The sequence below is a fragment of the Cyanistes caeruleus genome, chromosome 19 (assembly GCF_971803275.1).
Source record: "Cyanistes caeruleus chromosome 19, bCyaCae1.hap1.1, whole genome shotgun sequence".
Lineage (NCBI taxonomy): Eukaryota > Metazoa > Chordata > Aves > Passeriformes > Paridae > Cyanistes > Cyanistes caeruleus.
In genome coordinates this window covers 6,234,189-6,253,553 of record NC_141719.1, presented here as the reverse complement: position 1 = coordinate 6,253,553, position 19,365 = coordinate 6,234,189, and the positions used below count along the sequence as shown (strand labels likewise).

The 19,365-nt window shown below is 41.4% G+C and overlaps 2 protein-coding genes across 19 annotated transcripts in view; one reads left to right on the top strand and one right to left on the bottom strand.

The window, feature by feature from the left end:
- Positions 1 to 373: 373 nt before the first annotated feature.
- Positions 374 to 9,199, bottom strand: UTP18 (UTP18 small subunit processome component). Of its 3 annotated transcripts, XM_086857694.1 has the most exons (14): positions 8,439 to 9,199; positions 8,174 to 8,301; positions 7,977 to 8,072; positions 7,128 to 7,207; positions 6,816 to 6,901; positions 6,117 to 6,242; positions 5,090 to 5,264; positions 4,653 to 4,753; positions 3,839 to 3,929; positions 3,400 to 3,523; positions 2,340 to 2,514; positions 1,788 to 1,930; positions 1,137 to 1,196; positions 374 to 526 (listed from the first exon to the last, which is right to left on the bottom strand). In XM_086857694.1, exons 1-13 carry the CDS (start codon positions 8,748 to 8,750, stop codon positions 1,172 to 1,174), a joined length of 1,662 nt encoding a protein of 553 aa, XP_086713820.1. In that variant the 5' UTR covers positions 8,751 to 9,199; the 3' UTR covers positions 374 to 526; positions 1,137 to 1,171. The 3 variants fall into 3 exon arrangements, with proteins under 3 accessions (XP_086713820.1, XP_086713823.1, XP_086713822.1); XM_086857697.1 differs by lacking the exon at positions 1,788 to 1,930 and having other exon boundaries at positions 8,439 to 9,175; XM_086857696.1 differs by lacking the exons at positions 374 to 526; positions 1,788 to 1,930 and having other exon boundaries at positions 896 to 1,196; positions 8,439 to 9,175.
- Positions 9,129 to 19,365, top strand: part of MBTD1 (mbt domain containing 1) — a 35,574-nt gene continuing 25,337 nt past the window's right edge. For 2 of the 16 annotated variants that reach the window (XM_023938710.2, XM_023938707.2), the window contains exons 1-5: positions 11,205 to 11,337; positions 16,980 to 17,181; positions 18,328 to 18,467; positions 19,036 to 19,150; positions 19,239 to 19,324. In XM_023938710.2, the coding sequence (XP_023794478.1) occupies positions 17,028 to 17,181; positions 18,328 to 18,467; positions 19,036 to 19,150; positions 19,239 to 19,324 (495 nt within the window). In that variant the 5' untranslated portion in view covers positions 11,205 to 11,337; positions 16,980 to 17,027. Of the gene's footprint in view, positions 9,436 to 10,766; positions 10,815 to 11,148; positions 11,338 to 16,979; positions 17,182 to 18,327; positions 18,468 to 19,035; positions 19,151 to 19,238; positions 19,325 to 19,365 lie in introns of those variants that run through there. The other 14 variants (XM_086857693.1, XM_086857688.1, XM_086857687.1 and 11 more) reach the window with 14 other exon arrangements.

Here is a 19,365-nt window from a genome sequence, read left to right as displayed (position 1 = left end):
TTTTACCATGGGTAGCTGCAGCAAAGGCCCTCAGTGAGATTTCTCACCTGGGGTGCTGGCTCAGTAAGAAGGCCAACACAACCATCCACAAACCTCAGTGCCTTCCTGGAGGATGAAGAGACCACCAGGCACACAACCCTCCAAAATAGGCTGCAATTGACATTTTACTGCTTGCCCATGGCCATGGATGTGAGGAATTTGAGGGGATGTGCTGTTTTAACCTCACATCAGAAGCCAAGCCATCAACCACAGCATCCAAAATCTCCAGGAACAAGTGAAGGATATCAAAGTGGAAGCTGGAACACAGTCAGAGGAGGACAGTGGGACTGACTGGTTCTGGGAACTGTTCAGCATTGGAATAAGTTGAAACAAGTTGCCTGGAAACTTACCAGGTATATTTATTTAAAACAAACAAATTTTAAAATACATATATTCTATTAGTATTTTGTAGCTCCCATATAAAATTACAAATTAAAAAAAAAAACTTTGATTTTGTCAGCATCCTTGTAGCTGCAGGTTACAACACCTGGGGAAAGACCAGTAGAGAGAATTTTTTTAGTATTTTCCAAACACCGAGCCATCACAAAATTCTATGCAAACTTAACATGCAGCAGCCAGAGCTGCTTCCAGTCTGAACAAGTTCAGCCTCCCCTCATTAACACAGTTTTTGTCAGTCTGCTGGATTACTGTCAAGGTTACAAGTTTTTCCAGTTTCCCAAGACATTTAAGTGCACAATAAAATCACATCTGCACACAAACTATGCTTCAAACTTCAGTAATTCATGTGATGGGAATTTGAAATGATGCAGATTTGGGTGGGCTCACAATACTTCAGAACAGGAACAAGCTAAGTCCCTGCCAGCCTGCAACTGTTTATCAGCATTGCTGAGTTTGATTTAAATATAATCAGTCCTGCTAACAGTGGTTTTTAGTTGAACTATCAACTTGCTGCATTATCAGAGAAGCTGAGAGTGACAAGGCCAATCCTACTCCAGCCCATGAGTGACCCAGGCAAGACAGATTGCAGAGGGCTAAGAAATTCTTCCTGCCATCTGGAAAGAAGTGGAGGCAGCAAAACTGAAATTCTGAGGCTCCACAGTATTCAATATTGTGAATAGTTCTAGTGCTATTTTCACCTCAGTTACTGGTTCATTTTCTCCTGTATCTTCTTTCAGAACGATGGATAATGTTTCAGCCTAAAGAAAAAAAATTGAGAGATTTAAAAGTTCTCAGTAATTTGTTGAGGGTATAACATGAAGAAACAACAGCTCTTCAGCAGCGTCACTGAGTATCCTTAGCTAATCTGATGGAGTAGAAGAGCAAACATCTACCTGCTAGAATTACTTAAGTGCCATTATAATATGAAGTTCAAGTTCAACTAAAGGACAAATCACAAGATTTATTCATATTTAGGAATATTTCTATGAATTTTTCCTTTCCATTTTGGTAAATCATTAAAGTCACATCTTAAAATTAAGCAGTTTTACAAGCACCATGAAGTTGTGAGTTGAAAAAAAATAAATATTCCTGCTTAGAGTTAGCACTGCTCCTCACCCCACCCCTGACCATACCAGCAGGGGAAGAAAATAAAGAACTATGGAAACAGAAGGTTTTGCATAATCAGACAAACAAGGGCTGTGCTCCAGCAGGGAAAGCCAATTCCACACTCCAGTAAGTCATCAGGTGAAATTCAGACCAGCAATCACCTTATCAGGTAGAGTCATCTGCCCCATCTTACAGAACATAAACATGTTACCTGGGATTAATGGAGCTAACTTAGTACCTACCTAAATAACAAAGCTTTGCCTTTGTTATTAGCTACTGAGAAATATCCACTTCTGGGAGAGAAGTCCATAGACTGAGTAAGATAAATCTGTTTTCTTCTGAACACTGGGAAGTTTGAGAATACAGTATATGAAGGAAGGTGTACCTATATTGAGAAATAGGTCAGAATTTAAAGTTGGGGAAAAAAACACTAAAAATAAAATTAAACTACAAATCTATAATTGAAGCTCAGTGTTAAGTTCAAACACCTTCCACTAGACCAGGTTGCTCCAAGCCCTGTCCAACACGGCCTCAAACACTTCCAGACATTTTAGAGGGCATTTTAAAAAGGTAAAAAGGTAAACTAAACTACAAAATGTTATTTTCAGAGCAACTTTACTAAAGAAAATAAAATTATATTCTTGTAAATGCATAGTGTCTTAGCCATGTCCTCATCTGGTTGGTCCAGCACCTTTTGCAGTATCTGTATCTGCTTCATATCAGTTTTATTATGTCACCAGCAGTATTTTTAGCAAGATATAAAAGAAATATTGCAATAAAGAAGCTGAACATACCAATTTGACAGCCTCATCAGTGTCACGGGAGGCTACTGCCAGAATCTCTGTGGTGGGATTAAAAGTCACACAGGTGGCAGAAGTAACAAGGTTCATTATGGCTTTAACTGGTTTAGGACGGTTTTCTTTGAGGCAGACATCAGTAGTGTATAAATTTACAACTCCAGAAGATGAACTAAAGAACAAAATGAACAAAGATTATACCGAAAATAAACATTTCAGTACATATTGCCTTGTTATCTATAGCCACTACTTACCTGAAAATGTAATTTCCAATTATTTACTGCAGTTTGTAATAATATTTTGTTTGCAGATTTATTTTCCTTTGGAGTTTATAACAGTATTTAGTGGAAGGGTTTAGATGGATTTTCTTTTTACTTATATAATAAGAGACTCGACTGTGGAGAGCCTTGATGACCCCATCTCTTACTAGGATGAATTCAAAGCAAGGAGAACTTGATACCAAAACATTCTGAAATAACTTCAAATTTTTTATTGTGGGCTTTTTTTTAAGTGCAGCATAAGCTCACTTTAAAATCCTCTTCAACAGTGAGCTAAGAAAATATATATTGTACTCCTGTATTTATTTGCTGTTCTCACTTAAAAGAACACTGGCTGAAACTGCATCTCAATGAATCTGGAGAAATAGTTTCAGCTTGTGGCTTTGAGTTGAGGCCCCTTTTAAAAGGTTAGCATGCTGCCTTGCAGGAGCCAAATTCAGAGTACAGGGAAGAGAACTAGAAAAGAGAGAAGATCCTGAATCAACATTCCTGTTACACAATTTGTGATTTTAGTCAGTGTGATTTCAAAATTAACTGCTGAACCCATACATGGCAATAGTAATACCAGTATCACTCCTATTGTTTTAGTACTATGGTATTTTATATTTACACAGGAAAAACTAAATTATTATCATAAAGTAGGGAATATTCATCTATTCATGTCTACTCTAAGCTTATTAGAACCAAACCGTGTTCCTACACTCTCACCAGCCACCAGTAAGTTCATTGAAGAGCTTCAAATTGAGAGCAGAAGAAGCTGTCAAAGTTCAGTCACTTACCCACATGCCACATACTGGTTATTTTTTGAAACAGCAATGCACTTTCCTTCCAAAGAACCTTCATCTTCGAATTTGTGTAGACACTTTCTGCTTCTCACATCCCAAATGAAAACTTCGCCCTCCTCTGGTTGCAGAATCAAGTATATTAGAGGAAACACACATACACATCACTTGTTGGTCTATTTTGTTAAAATAAATTTAATTACATGGCAACTAGAAGGTCATTTATGCATCAAATATAGGGTATTAAAAAAAAACCAAAATAATTAAAGGCATACTAAAATAATTAATTCCATTCTTTATTGATTGATCACTTGGTTGTATTTTTAAAAGAGATACTGACATAAATTTTAAAAATTACTTTTCTAAAATGGTAAGTCACTTCTAAGAACTTATGCAATTTAAATGGAACTATGATTAGAGCTGCTGGAATACTCACTTGAATAGCTGTATATTTTACTGCTGTCTGGGGTGAAAGCAGAGGCAGTGCACCTTCCATTCACCTTCATAGTGCTGATCAGTTCTTTTGTCTGTAGGATGAAGAACAATGCTGACAGAGAATCTACCAAAAATCTACAAAAATATTGTTTCCTGTCCCACAGGAATCTTAAGTTAGCTACCCTGACATGCAGAGAACAGCACCAACATTTTTAGTGCCTGCAAAGCAGAGCACAAGCTCCTGAGTCCAACTGCAGCTGGATCAACAAACACTTGTCTTCTCCCTCATTGAAGGATCTGAGTTATACAAAACTGAACTTCCTCCTTTAAAAGTATTTTTCCCTGTAAAAGTTTAAAACAAATCCACCTTCCATCATACAGCATTTTAAAATTCAGCTGAAAGACTGTTTCATGAACAGGGAACAGCAGCATGCATTAGCATGACTCCCAAAAAAGCAGTCCTGTATTTCTTCCACCCCGAGGTGCCTGTTCCCAAGCTGTTCCCATTCCTTTTGCCAGCACAGTGCTTGTGCAAGCAGCTGAAATGCAGCACTGACATTCAACTTCTTCCAGCTGAAAACCCCATCAAACTGCCCTGATCTCCACCAGCCCCAGGGAGCTGCAGAACAAAGCCTCAGAGGGTCCAAAGTAATTCCCTAAAGCTGCAGTGGATTGATTCAGCAGCGCATTTTTGAGGGCTGTCACAGTATGTGTCATACCTTGGCTTCAGCTGAAAGTTAGATTGCCTTGCAGATGAGATAAAAAGGAAAATGCAGGAAGGAAATGAAGCTAGATGAACCATGCAGAGAAAGTACCTTCATGGACAGCAAGTGAAGGTAACCTGAAGTTCCAATTAGCAGCATAAATGATCCATCTGGAGAGAGTTCAAAGTTTCTGAGAAATTTTTCCTCCACACCTTTAAAAAGATATTTGAAACTTTAGATTGATTTTCTTTTACTTTTTATTCTTTGGCTTCAACATTCAGAGGTAGAATGAATATGACTAAGACCTGACTCCGCTTCAGCTTTCAATTTCTGCTGTGCTGTCACAGTGAAGCTGAACTTAACTTTGCTCATGTGTGATAATTAATATACCAGACAAATTAGCACTAAAAGTACTTTATTTCCTTGAAGGCAAGTTAAAAATACAACCTCCAACAACCCACTGTGCTTCCTTTTAAAGCAAATTCATGTGCCATCTCTATTTGGGACAGCTTCAACTATGCCCAGACACTCGGAGCTGCAAAACATACCTCGTACTTTTGGAATAGGGATGATATTCCCAGCCATCATGTCATAGACAAAGAACATGCTGTGGTGAGTACCAGTGGCTATAACTTGTTCTCCATCCACACTGAAACGAGCCTTATAAATTGGAAAACTCTCTAAATAGATGCTCTGTATTTTTGAGTTCCTTATACCATCCACCTTCAAAACAAAAAAACAGGGTTGTCAGATTGAGGAATATATCAAATACTTTTACAGAGAAAAACCATATCAACCTCTGAGCTGAGACTTAGGTAATAAGAAGTACACCACTGTGAAGCCTTAAACTCTTTCTCTCCTACAAATGATCTGGTTCTTATCTTCTCACCTCATATAACACTCCCTGCCTTCTGCTTCACACCTGTTGCCCTTCCTCATCTTGCCCATGCTTTGTTCAAATAATCACTTCTATTGTGCTTTTTCTAAATGGAAACATCTGCTTTGATTTGGATTTTCTTGCAGCTCTGTGGGAATATCACATTCCACTTGTGTCTGACCATTTCAGTGACACTGGCCCATGCTAAAAGTTCCTAAATAAAAGTAGGATCTTTAGTTTTCAGAGGAACAAGGCAGTGTCTCAAGATCAACACCTTCTTCCTGCAGCATTGCCTCTCCATCCACAACATGATTTCACAGCAATTTTACAGTCTCAAAGCAAAGTGGGCTGCTGCCCCCACTACAGGCTCTCCAAACAACTTAGGAACAAAAAACCTCGTTAGTCCTTGTCACTGCAAACCTTCAAACCAAATGTCTTTAAATACAAATCTTCAGCTATTATCTCTGAGACAAAAAGTTTGCCAGTACTCTGCATGTGCTTGGTTTGAAGTCACAAGTGAAGTCACAAATTCCTTCCAAGATGCCTTTAACCAAAGGAACTTCCATTGTAACCATTACATCCAGTGTACAGAGGAAGAGAGAAAAAAAGTCTACCACTCCAGGGTATTTCATGCACACTCAAAAAAAAAAGGTTCAATGTTAGTGACCATTAGCAGAGTACAAACTGAAATTCTTCACCTGGAAGAGGGACACAGAGCGATCATGCCCAGCTGTCATCACCACTTGAGCTGAAGGATGAAACTGCACTGTCACCAGTTTTCCACTGGCAAAACGTTCCTGGTTTGCAGGAGGGCAGGTGCTCATCTACAACACATATCAGACAGTAAAAAACAAACCCCAACAATCACTTATGCTGAATAAAAAGCCAATTACTCTTTACGCTACAAGACCTCAAGCCTTGTGATGAAGTTTTGGGCAGCATGAGGTGAGCAGAGCACACACAGCCCATTCAGGGAGCTGCTCCAATGCAAACACAGGCTGAACTCACCAGGCTTTCTACTGGTTTTACAAATGAGTATAAAACCAGCTACATTCTGAGTCATCTGAGATAGCTATAGGAGACAGTATGAGAAATACTCATTTAAGGCTGTCTTCTTAAAGGTCATTTCAGCAGCTTCAAAGCTGTGGGAGAATTCCATCCTCCCTCTGCAGAAATTAAAATCCTACTACAAGATGCTATTTAGAGTGCAGAAAATTCTTATGTCAAACAATCCCCCTCAGTTTATTGCTTCATGCTTTCACGTGAACTGTTCAATTTGCTTATCCTCTAGAGTTTCTAGTTGCAGAAACAAATTCACAGAATTGCTAATTTCATACACAAGAGTCAGAATATGCACTTAAGTCCAACTAAAGTGGAAAGCTAAGGTTTGTCTTTACCTTCAAAATCCCTCTTGGCAGAGCCTCTGAGTGCGTTACGAAACTGCCAGTCCTGCGTAGCAGATCATCATCTTCATCACTGTCACCTCATTAAACCAAATCACATGGAAACAGCTAATTGCACAAACATCCACAGCAAAATCAACACATTCCTCCCTGAAACTAATTACAGCACACTGAAGGAACAAAGCTGACATATCCAGCATATTATCACACTACTGAAACTGAGAAGATATTAAAAGTAATTATCTTCTAGCAAGCTGAACAGGGAATCACAGAAACACTTATCAGAATAGTATTGGGCATATTTACTATCACTCCAAGTCTCTTTGGATTTCTTCCTGTTTTCTAGATCAGCCCAGGCAGGAACTCCTCCCATGGCTTGCTGAAACCTTACAAGAAAAGGAGAAAGAGAAAAAAAAAATCAGTTAACTTTTGTGAGACAGTAATATCCTTCTATGAGTTAAGTACATAGAATAAGCACAGTCAGAATTTTGCAGGACTTCTTGCACTTAGAACACAATGTAAGTTTTAAATTTTTTTTAAAAAAAATTAAGATTTCACTGTTACTTGCATAACTCACTAGAAAACAAACTAGTTTGGGCACTTTAATACAAGTATTAAACAAGTTAGTCTAGACAATACTAATGCATATTTTATTTACTATTTTTAGTATTGTGATTTTAAAACACTGTAAATATTGCACAAAGCACTGGCTTTAAAGAGGCCACACGATCACAGTGGATAAAGAGGAAAGTGACTTTAAATGTCACATAAATGTATTTTAGCTCACAAAATTTTTGCACTGGAAGGGAGAACAATCCTCTGGAGATCATCCAGTCAAACCCCCCCAGACCAAGGCAGGTGGAGCAGGCGACAAAGGAACATGTCTAGGTGTGTTTGGAATGTCTCCAGAGGGAGACTCCACAACCTCCCTGGGCAGCTATTCCCGTGGCATGTCACCCTCCATGGAAAGAAATTCTTCCTCATGTTGAGACAGAACTTTTTATGTTTTAGTTTTTGTGCTTATAGTTTATGGTCACTGCCCCCTTGTCCTGGTCTGGGCGCCACTGAAAAGAGTCTGGCACCATCCTTCTGGCACCCACCTTGGTGATCAATGATCTCAGTATAGTCAGCCACAAAAAGATTAGCAAAACTCACTGTTCCTCAAGTCTCTTCTTTAGTTTTTTCTTAGTAAGCGTTGTCTCAGCATCACTTTTCATGAAATCTTTCCTGTACTTATGGGTCATGTCAACACTAGAGGGGAAAAACAGACAGAACACAAAGATCAAACCAAGGCTACTTATAAGGACTCCCAAGTGTGATACCTTAATTCCCATCACCTAACCTGAACTTACCTTTCCTCGGCTTCATCATCCTCATCCACCCAGGCTGGCTTTTTGGGCAGTAAGTCACCCTTTGCTTCATTTTCCCCCTCCGAATCGCTTGACTCGTCCTGGAGGCCTTTCCCCTCTGCAGCAGTAACCTGAAAACAACCGAAGGGGCCGGGTGACCGGGGACAGGGTTCGGAACCCGAGGAGCGAGCGGCCGAGGCCGCAGTGAGCACCGACCCCCGCCCGAGGCCGCCGCTGCCGGGTCGGGCAGGGCCTGGCTGTGCCATACCCGACAGGGCCCGGCCAGGCGCCGCAGCAGCTCGTCCTCCTCCACGTTGAGGCTGTCACCGAACACCAGCTCCTCCAGCTCCCGCTCGGCGCCCGACGCGCTGCTCAGCGCCTTCAGGTGGCGGCCGCGCCGCGCCGCCTCGGTGGCCGCCGCCTGATTCGCCACGGCCACAAGCCGCTTCGCCGTCCGCTTAGGTTTCACCATTTTGGCCGCTTTGATCACTTTAGCTGCTTTCTTCGTGGCCTTCATCCTGGGCGCTTTCCTCGCTTTTGCCGCTCCCCGCTTCCATCCCGCGGCCATCGGCACCCGCATTGCGCGCCACACCCGGAACCGGAACACGTGCCCGGGTCACATGATCCCCGCGTGGCCCCGCCCCCGCCTGCGATAGGCTCATGCCGCAGACTCGCCCCCGCGCCACGTGATCAAACCCCCGCCCCCGCCGGCGACCCGTGGTCACGTGACTTCTTTCTTCGCCTCCCTTTGCACCCACCCCGAGTTCCACGTGATGCTGCCATGGTTGGGCCGCTCCATTGCGAGCCCATGGCGGGGGGAGCCCCGACCTGTGAGGCAACACGCCTCCCCCACCGACTGCACATCGGCCCCTCACCGGAACATCCCACGAGCACCGCCACTCGGTAGCGGATACGGCTGCTCTTATCCCCCGCGGTGCCCGCCTTTGGCGCGGAGCGTGCTCCCCCCGGTAACGAATGATTTCGCCCAGAGAGGGGGGATATGGCAGTGGGGGCCGCACCGCGCAGCCCGATCCTGGCGGGGGTGTGTCCGCGCCTGCGCAGCCGTGCGCTCGTGTTGTTGATGTCCCGGCGGCCGCAGTCGGTCCCGGTCGGTCCCCGGCGCTCGGAGCGGCTGAACCGCCCGGGCCGTCCCCGCCCCGCCGGGCCCGGCCCCGACGCGCAGCGCCCGAGCCCTTGGGACGAGCGCGCAGAGGCAGCAGGCGGCTCCTGCCCATGAGGGCCTGATGGAAAACACAAAGGAGCTGGTGAGTACCGGAGCCCGCGGGAGGCGCGGCCGCGGCGCCCCCACGGAAGCCCCAGCGCCTGAGGGGGAGAGCGGCGTGGGCTGAGCCGGGGGCGGGAGCTGAGCCACCCTCGGTGCCCATGCGGGGGAAGGCGGCCCCGCAGTGTGTGAGGGGGAGCCGGGGACACCCCCGGGTGTTTGCGGGGGTGGCCCCGCGGGGTGTGGGGGATTTGTGGGGTGTGTGCCCGCCCGGGGCGGGGGCTCCAGGGGCCGGGCCGGCGCTGCTGCTTGCAGAGGGTCCTGGGGAGCCGCGGGGCGGTCTGGCCGGGGTACGTGGGGGCGGCACGGCCGGACCTCTTTGTTACAGCCCGGTTGTGCGGGGTCGGGTTTTGTCCTTTCCTCCTCTTTCCTCCTGCCTCAGAGAAAAGTTTCAGCTTCTCGCGGGTGCGCTCGGATCTGCTTCTCTCCCTGCTCCGCTGTAGTGCCGGGTTTCAGCAACTTCCTCCTGTAGTTCTAGCCTTTAAAGTTCAGTTTTCCAGCGTGCTCATGTTAAGTGCTGGAGAGTTTTCTTTAATATCTGTGCTTCAAAGGTTTTCTTTGTGGCCACTTCCCCTCTCCTCGTGAATTTTTATGATTTCTGATATTGTGACTTTGTTCTCTTTGTAAGGAGTAGTAAATCCGTGAAGCCAGTTTCATTTTCAGGTTGTTGCTGGAAATGTTTGAAAGTGTGGCAATTTCTGCCCGGCGTGGCTTTGAAAATTAGAAGTCCTACTACAAAGCGTATGCTGATTATGGTAACAAAATTCTCTGTGTGAAAAAGTGATTTATTTTAAAATGTAGTTGGCAACTGTTGCTATTTTTCAAATCTAAACCTAGTCATAACTGAAAGCTGCAGGGCAATCTGTTGTATTTTAAATTTAAATTACTTTTCAGGTTTGAGGACCTGCATTTACCTATTTATTGAATTCAACAGTTTGATTTTGACTTAAAAGGAATGGAGTAAGACTGTGAGAGTCTAATCTGGAGCCTTTAATGAGAACTAAAACAATATATTCCCTTAAGAAGGCATGTCAGTTGTCTTTACTCATTCCTTCAGCCTAGGCAAGTTTTGAGCAAGTGTGTGATGTAGGCTGTAGGAAGCTATGCAGAGGAATCTTGTCTCCCAGGAATAGGTGTTCTTGAGAACATGTGGGCTTGTGCATGTGCAGAAAGATTGCAAACTGAAAGTAAGAATTCTCTTCATTGTTCCCTAAAGAGTGAGGTGCTTCTGGCAGCAATGGTAACATGCACAAATGTTCCCTCTCGTTGGCTTTCATTTTTCTTACCTTTTAAAATTTGATTTAATTTTGCAAGGCTTTTCATATCTTCTGCAAACCAGTACTGCATTCCTTCATTTGTCAGGTAAGTTGGTACACTCTGGGCATATGGGATCATTTGCTGAGCCTGTCTCTGAGCACGTGGAATGAATTCAGGAGTTGAAGACTTTGGTTTTGGGTTGGTGGTGGTTTTGGGGTCCTTTACATTTAAATTTTGGTTTGGTTTGGTTTTTTTAATGGTAACACAGTGTTTAAAGTGAAATATTTGCCTCTTCCAGATACTCCTGTAAAGGCTTTGTAGAAACGTAATGGAGTTTGTAACAGATTTTTAGTTTTATCAAAACTCAGATATTTCACATATTAATCATCACACCCCCCTCCAAAATTTCCTGCTAATGTGATATATTTTTTTATGAAAGAGTCTCCCCTCTTGTGTGAAACCCCCTGGGGAAGAGGCTATGGACAAAACCATTGGCAAACAGCAGAAACTGGCTTCAGACAAAATGCTGTCATACATAGCAAATGAAGAGACAGGAAAAAACATTTCTGTAATTTTCCAGCAGAGATTTTACTTATAATAAGAGTGGAAGGCACATTTCCAGATAGAGGTGAGTTGCTTATATAAAAAAAGTAAGTTTGGTTGGTTCTGATTTCCAAGAATCCCAAGATGTTTAGCTTGGGGGTTTTTTGTTTGTTTGTTTTTAATGAAAGCTGAAAGTGTGTTTTCTTTAAATTGGTACCATGTTTGAATTTTCTTTTTTGGTTGTGTTCTGAGGCATAATTAGGCTTCAGTTCCACAGGCACAAGTAACTATTCTACTGTAAATTATTTTGGCCAACTTGAGTTCAGAAGAGTTGCAATAAATTAATTCTGTTGTAGTGTTTCCTTGACATCCAGAGGTGAAACTAAGTTTGTGGCATAAAGCCTCAATGAACTTTTGAAAACAAAACCTGTGCATCAAATCTAAGTCTAACTTGGAAATACCCTTGGATCCATTAAGGATATGTGATTAAAGTAAATCTGTCTTACAACAGACCCTTGGCTTGAAGGTTGTGGTGACCTCATTGTTGACCTTGGTCTCAGAACCCATCTGTCTGTAGTTCTGTCCTATTTGGGGGGGGTTGGAGCTGAGTATAGGAAGTGATGCCTCTGTTCAAGTGCTGGTATGCCTTTGCTGAGCTGCAGCTCTTGTACTCCAAGCTCTAAATTGCTGCCATTCTGAATTCAAGCCCCAGACTGAATTTAAAAGTAACAACAACCATTTGGAGTGGTTTGCAGCCTTTCTGTGGCTGTTTTGGATCATTCTCCTGTGGCCAGATGCACTTACCTGGGGGCAAGAGGTTTGGCTACATAATAATGGGGTGTTTTTCTTGCAAGTTTTTACCTTCAAAAATCTTTTGCATAAATTTAGCCAATGCTTGAGCATAGTCTTCATCAAGACACTGAAGCCATTTCCTGAGTTAAGTGTCTAATGTCTAAATAACATGAAATGGTTTTAGTTTTTGCCAAGGATTGCTCACCCTTTGTGCCCACTGTTTTGTGTTGTAAGAGTAGTTACTACACTCAAATAATGTATGCTATAATGTGCTGATCAAATTCAATGTGTGTGTATATATATATAAAAATGTATGTTAAGAGTGAGAAACTGGTTATTTTTTTATTTGTTTAGAGTTGCCTTCCTGCTGTCAGGGAAACCAGTTTCCTTAACTTTATTCCTTTTCATACCATTTGCCTTATATAATGCTTAGTTAAGAGTATTTCTTAAAAATGCTCTGTTGTCAAGTATTCACAGGGAGAAGAACAGGAAAATGGGAAGTTGGGCAGAATAAGAAAGCAGTTCTTAAGAGTTCCTTTCTCCACCCATCCCTTCAATAAAGAAAAGTATGCAAGAAAACCCCCCGAGCAAATAGTACAGGGTAATTTGCCAGTGCTGCTCACGCTACATTTCACAGTGCTCTGACTGAAAACCTCTTTTGAGGAACCAATAATCTTAACAAGAAAATAAGCCTTAGCCAGAATGCCTGAAAGTTTGTCTTGTTCTTTTGTTTGTGCATTACTTCTGCTTAATGTACAGGTAGACTGTATTAGTGGAGTAGTTACTCACTGCTGCTCTTTTGGCATTAACCAGCTGCAAGATTCTGTTTTATCAAAAGCCAGGCTCCTGCTGCAAGCAGTTTTTTGTGGTTAGAGAGGAGGCTGTTCCCTGGTTTGTTAGAAGCTGGACAGTATCAAGTTATGTTTTGAGGAAAAGACAATTTCCTCAGCATGATTTTTAGTGCTAAGTCCAGCTTTGAAGAGTAGAAAACTGGTTAGATGTTGATTTGAGGGTTGGTTTTTTGGGGGGGTTTTTTTGGTTGGTTTTTTTTTTCCACACCTGTTTTTGAATCCAAGGCCCTGCAGCTGCTGTGGTGAAATGCTGCTTTGGACAGACAAGATGTTGCTGTTGTCTGTGGAGCCTAAAAGGACTCGTCAAGAATTTCTTGTCCTTCACATGCCTAGAAATGGCTTCCAGCATTGCTTGTTCCATCACCTCACCAGGGATGAGATGAGGCTCTTTGACCTGTCATTTCCTGGGTTCTCCTTTTGCCTTTTCTGAAGATAGGAGGGAAAACAACAAAGGGACAGAGAATGTGTGCATGGGGTAGATGGTTCCAATTTCCTGGTATCTCTGATGAAGCTCATCATAGTGTATTAGAGGCCACCAGCACTAAAGGAACGGTTGACGAGGTGGTTGAGAGCTTCTGGAAAAAGATTGACGCCCTAGAAAATCAGAAAGGGGGAAATTTTGTACTTAATTTTCAAAAGAAAAAGGTGGAACCAGTTAGCAAGAACTCAGCAGGAATTGCAGGCTGCTGCTGTACCAAAGCCCCTGCTTTATCTTATTTATAATTGTTGCATTGTCCTTTTTGTAAGGACGTGTCTTTGACCTTTGAATTCAGAGCAGTGCTCCCAACTTTTTTCACTTCCAGAGCTCCTTTTCTTTTGTTCACCCAAATTCTACAGGAAGAGTTATCAAAGATTCCTCATGTTCATTTCTACAAATGCTGTGTTTCAACATGAGTTAAAAAGAACCTCTGTGGTGTTTATTATCAAAGTAGAAGTGTTTTGATGTGCTCTAACAAAATTCCAGCATAGGTGTGTGTTTATATCATCTTCCCGAACTTCCACCTACTTTTGTGTACAAAGTATTTTATTTTGGTTTTTTTTCCTGCAAACTCTACCATTTTGAAATCTCATAAAACATTTTGAGTAGTTTCCCCAGTTGTAATCCAGGTAATAACTACAAATTAACGTTAAGAATGTCCTGCATAAATTATCTGGCAAATGTGTTCATCTTCGGGCAAAAGCTGGTATACAAATGTTTTATTAAAACTACAGTATTGTTTTAAAATGGTAAGCAAAGTTGCTGATTTGAATTGCAGATTTGATGTTCAATGATTTTGAATTGGAACAAGTTGGCTGAATATTAAGTAAATAGAAAGGTGATACATGAGATTTGTTTTGACAGTGTAGTTAAACTCAAAAACTTGATGATTGCTACTCTTGAAATTGTGTAATGCCGAAGAATGATTTTTTCCTAATTGAGGGCCCAGCTTTCCATTGATGAAGAGAAACTGTTTTTCTTCCTATCTCTGGATATTTTGGCAAAAAGAGCTTAGCAGTAATATGGAGGTTATAAATGGAAGTGTTGCAAAAGAGCAGCAAAAAGAACAAGGTGCACTGTTGTGGTGGTCACCTTGCCCTGTGCTTCAGCTTCTGGTCCTTCACCTTGCCCCCAGCTTCCTGGTTCTTCTTCCACCTTTCCTGGCAGTGGGAGCAGAGCTGGCATGGGGTGTTGGAGGCACTGGGAATGGGCTGCACTTCAATTCCTTCTGAGTGGCAACAGCATTTCAGACCTCTACCAACAGAGCACTGAGCAAAGGTATCACCCTATAGGTGTAAGGTTCTCCAGTCTGGAGTGGGAAGGGGATATCCTGAGACTGGCTTGTACTGCAGCCTCCGTAAGAGGGCTGAAGCCATAGAACCACACTTTGGTATGGAATGAGGCCCTAATCTCTCAGTGAAATCAGATCAGCTGACTTAGATAGGATGAGGGCATGAAGAGGGACATCCTTCCCTGAGCTCTGAAATACCATGAGTTTCTGTCCATAAAGCCTTCTAAGTATCATAGTGCTCTGGTAGTACTTCTGGGAATAGTTCATATGGAATCACTTTGTATCTTAGCAGAAACTGTGGTCAAGAGAACTTAAATACTGTGAGATATTAAGGAGCTCCTGAAATTTTGAGGAAGATGACTAGTTTTCATCTGCTCTGAAAATTCAAGGCAGTGTTGGCAGGACACTGTATCCATGGCAACATTGCACTCAGCTTCTGCCTTAAGCTGCACACATGTGCACACACAACAAGTCACTGGTCACGCATGTTGGTGGCAGATGGGACAGGTGACACAGGGTAGGTGACACTGCTGCCAGCATGGGTCAGGGCTGGGCTTTGTCTGCTGTGACTCTCTTTCCTCTAATAATGCCACAGGCACCCTAATTGCTGGCTTCAGTGCCTTGAGGTAGTTGCTAGGTTATGCCCTATTGTAAATTTGATTTGGTTTAATACCATTTTAATTTTTTTTTTTAGCTGAGGAGTATATTCATAATTAACATTACACTGACTTTTTTTGTTGTTTTGCTTCAGAACTACTGCAAGTGTGTTAAAAGTGTTTGCCTTATTGCATAACCTTTTGTGCTTACTGGGGTTTTGGGAAATACTTTTTTTAAATAATTACATGCTAGGATTGGGTCAGTGTGGAAATCAGTTTTCCCTTGTACCTATTAGGGAATTCTTCCATAATAGGATTTATTTAGATTACAAAGAAGAATATAATATAATAAAGGGATAGCATGGCTGAAAAAGGCTTGAGTGAAATCTAACAATAAAGATGTTCAGGCATATGCTCTAGGAAAAGGATTTGGGGAATTGTGATGAAATCTTGAAGCTATGAATCCAAATGAAATTTAAGAAGGAAAAGCCCAATCACATTACTTTACTGTCAACACTGACTTTTAAATAAATTTATCTCTTGGAAAGGAAAGTTGAGCCAAAGGCTTTCTTAATTTTCCTTCTCTTTTCTCTGTACTTCATTCCACTAACTTGCATTTTTATTGTAGAATTTCTTTGTTTTCTCTTTGTTTGTTATTTCCTCTCAAACTTAGTAGATACTGTTTAAGATTATGAAAATAATATGAAACATAAAATATATTTTTAGCTTAATTAGAGCAGTTCACATAGGAGTAGCCTTGTTTCAATAGAGTTGCGTTAGTAATAAATGTGTTTATTAAAAATAAATGTTATTAATAAATTATTAATAAATGTGTTATTAATAAAGTGAAAATTGTCACTATCAAAATGCATGTGGTGGATGTGCTTCAGAAAAAGTACATTAGTTAATCTCTTGCTTCTTTAATGTCTTTGCTGGAAATTGCTTAACTGTCATGCCTTCTTCAAAATTATGTGGTTTTATCCTACTTCAGATTTTTTGATTATACAAAAACTATTATGTAACAAGCTTTTTGTATATGACAGTGGCAAATTAGTCACCTTTCTCTCTTTCAGCATTTGTACAGACCCTATTGCCATAGTAACTGAGCTCTTCATAATGGTTAATGTATTAATCCTCAGAACAGCCCTGTGAGCTGCAGAGGTGTTCCTGCTTCACACAGGAGTCATGGACTCGTAGGGGAGCTGAGTGATTTATGGATAACCCCACAAGCCAATGAGAGCAGAGAGCCTCTCATTCCTGTTCCTGTGATATAAGTGCCCTCTTGATTGAACTGTCTTTTCTCTGCCCAGCTTTCTCAAATGAATGAATTTTAGTGGAATTGGCTGCAGCCATCTGGAATGTGCTCATTTGCATAAAAGATCCCTGTGGCTGTCAGTGTTTAGCACATCAGGCTTAATGAACTCTAAAGATACCAAGGAAACTAAATGTATGGATGGTTCCTATGTATTCTCAGTGGATCACGAGATAGATTTTTTTTCTTCCTATATATCACAACACCAAAAATTGGCCAGTTTTGATTATACTAATGCTCACTTAATTGGCAATACATGGCACATGTCTGTGTTGATACAGCAGTGCCTTAGAATATCTGCTTTAAGACTGACCTGTGAAACTTTTTAAGTTTGACTCAAATCTTTGCATTCAGAAAATTCTGCTATTCTTTGTTTTTTTTGTTGTTTGGTTATTTTTAATTTTTAGACAGAACATAGTTCCCAAGTGGAAAGGAAACGCCGAGACTCATTCGGGATGTTTGACGGTTATGATAGTTGTAGTGAGGACACCAGCAGCAGCTCCAGTTCAGATGAAAGTGAGGAGGAAGTTGCTCCTTTGCCATCTAGTCTCCCAATTATCAAGAACAATGGGCAAGTTTATACTTATCCAGATGGCAAATCTGGCATGGGTAAGTATGTGCTGTGTGAATGCAAGGAGCTGGATATTGATGGGTTTTAGCCTGTGCTGGGTTGTGAGGGTCCCATCCCAAATGTTGGTCCCAGCTGAAAAGGGCCTAAAGCAGCTAAAGGGCTGGGGTTGGTTGGTTTTGGCAGGGGGAATTATTTGGGTTCTGCTATACTGAAATAAGAGAGCATTTGAATCCTGCTGTCATGGAAGAAATAGTATGGGAACATCTGCTCTCCTGTCAAATGTGTTGTGTCTGCAAATGCATGTGTGTATTCTCATATGCATTGGTTTTATTCTTGGAACTTTGAGGACAATGTCAGTGTGTTCTATCTATGCCAGGACATACCTTCTCTTTACCCTTTATGTTACATTTAGAATACATTTAGATATATTTCTTCCTATGCTAAGAAAACTTCATTACTGCTGGTGTATAAAACGTGTTAGTGTATACCTGTTCACTCCTTACTAGCTGTGAGTTGGAGGATTCTAGGAAAATAAACTTAAAAGGGAAGATTTCTTTTGTTAGCAGGGAAAAATATTTTATGTGAAATCCTAGAGATTAGTGTAGAGCTCTCTCTGGGCAGAATTTGGGTATTGTCTCACTGGCATTAGTTAGTCTCTGAGTCTTACTCATCATGGAATACATGGTGTGTGGTGCTGTCCACCTCTGAAACATGATTATAGCCAGAAAAAAACATTGGTGGGCTGGAGTATTTGGTGTATACTAATTTAAAATCAAACAAAAGGTCTGGTTTTATTTCAGGTTGCAAATATTCAATATTTAGAGGAAATAAAGATTGGTAGCCCCAGATTCAAAGCAGATGGTTCCTTAGGAACAGTGAAAAACCAAAAATCGGCTTGAGCTGATTTAGCTGGGTCATTCACTTCCACCAGGGGTGAACTTAATAGGGAGCAGAAAGAGGCAATGTTTCACCAAGAACTTGAGATTCTTGGTTGTTTCACTGATATATATGGTGCTGTTTTAAATTTATTTTCCTGTGCAATTTTCTTTGGGGTCAAACCCTTAGAATCCATTTAATTGTAGCACCTCCAGGACCTTCATTCTGTCCTCTTTGTTCTGAATTTTTACTACTGTATTAACTATCCTCTTAACATTTTGGGTTTTGTTTTTCTCTCCTCTGATTAGCTACATGTGAGATGTGTGGGATGGTTGGTGTCCGGGACGCTTTTTACTCTAAAACCAAGCGCTTCTGCAGCGTGTCATGCTCCAGAAGCTACTCCTCCAACTCCAAGAAGGCCAGCATTCTGGCCAGGCTTCAGGTAGCGGTACAGACACCATTTTCTTTACATCTCTTCTGTCATCTGTGGTGGTGAAACTGGGTATTTGTACAGATGGCTGCATGTTTTAAGATAAGTTTCTTGGGTTTGAGGATTTTCTTTGTAGAGTTGCAAAATAGATATATGTCCGTTGACTTAAAGTATTAATCAAATAATCATCCAGGCATGTTTGTAGTATTCAAAGAGAAGTGTTAAGAAATATCATTAAACCCTGTCTCAAATTCATTGCAACAAATGCCATGAAATTGCTTTGCTATGGGTTAGATTAAAAGTTCTTCCTTTTGACCTGCTTTCAAGAGATATCTTTTTTTCAGGTAAACAACAGTGAATCTATAATGCTGTTCAAGTTGAGATAGTAGTACAAAAGTCATCTTTTGGACAATCCTTACTACCGGTTTTTTAATTTATTTTTATAATGCATGTGTTTGGGTGATATTTAGTCTCTGTGTACTTCTAATTTTAGTTTAAATCTGCCAAAGATAGCTTCAAACCTGTGGAAATTTCCGGATGGGAGTTTAGAAAGATGTTATTTACTTGGGTTGTTGGCTTTTTTTAGGGTAAACCTCCAACAAAGAAGGCTAAAGTTCTACAAAAACAGCCCTTAGTGGCTAAATTAGCAGCATATGCCCAGTATCAAGCAACTTTACAAAACCAGGCCAAGACAAAAGCAGGTAATAGCATATAAACGGAGCTGAGACAAAAATACTGCAAGATTTGTGCCTCATTAGCAACTTCCTAACTAAAATAACTTTCCCTTAGCAGCTGTCCCTGTGGAAGGTTTCAGCTGGGGTAACTACATCAATAGTAATAGCTTTACAGCAGCTCCTGTTACCTGCTTTAAACACGTGAGTATTTCTCAGTTTGTTCTTTCTTCCCCTCTGTGTGT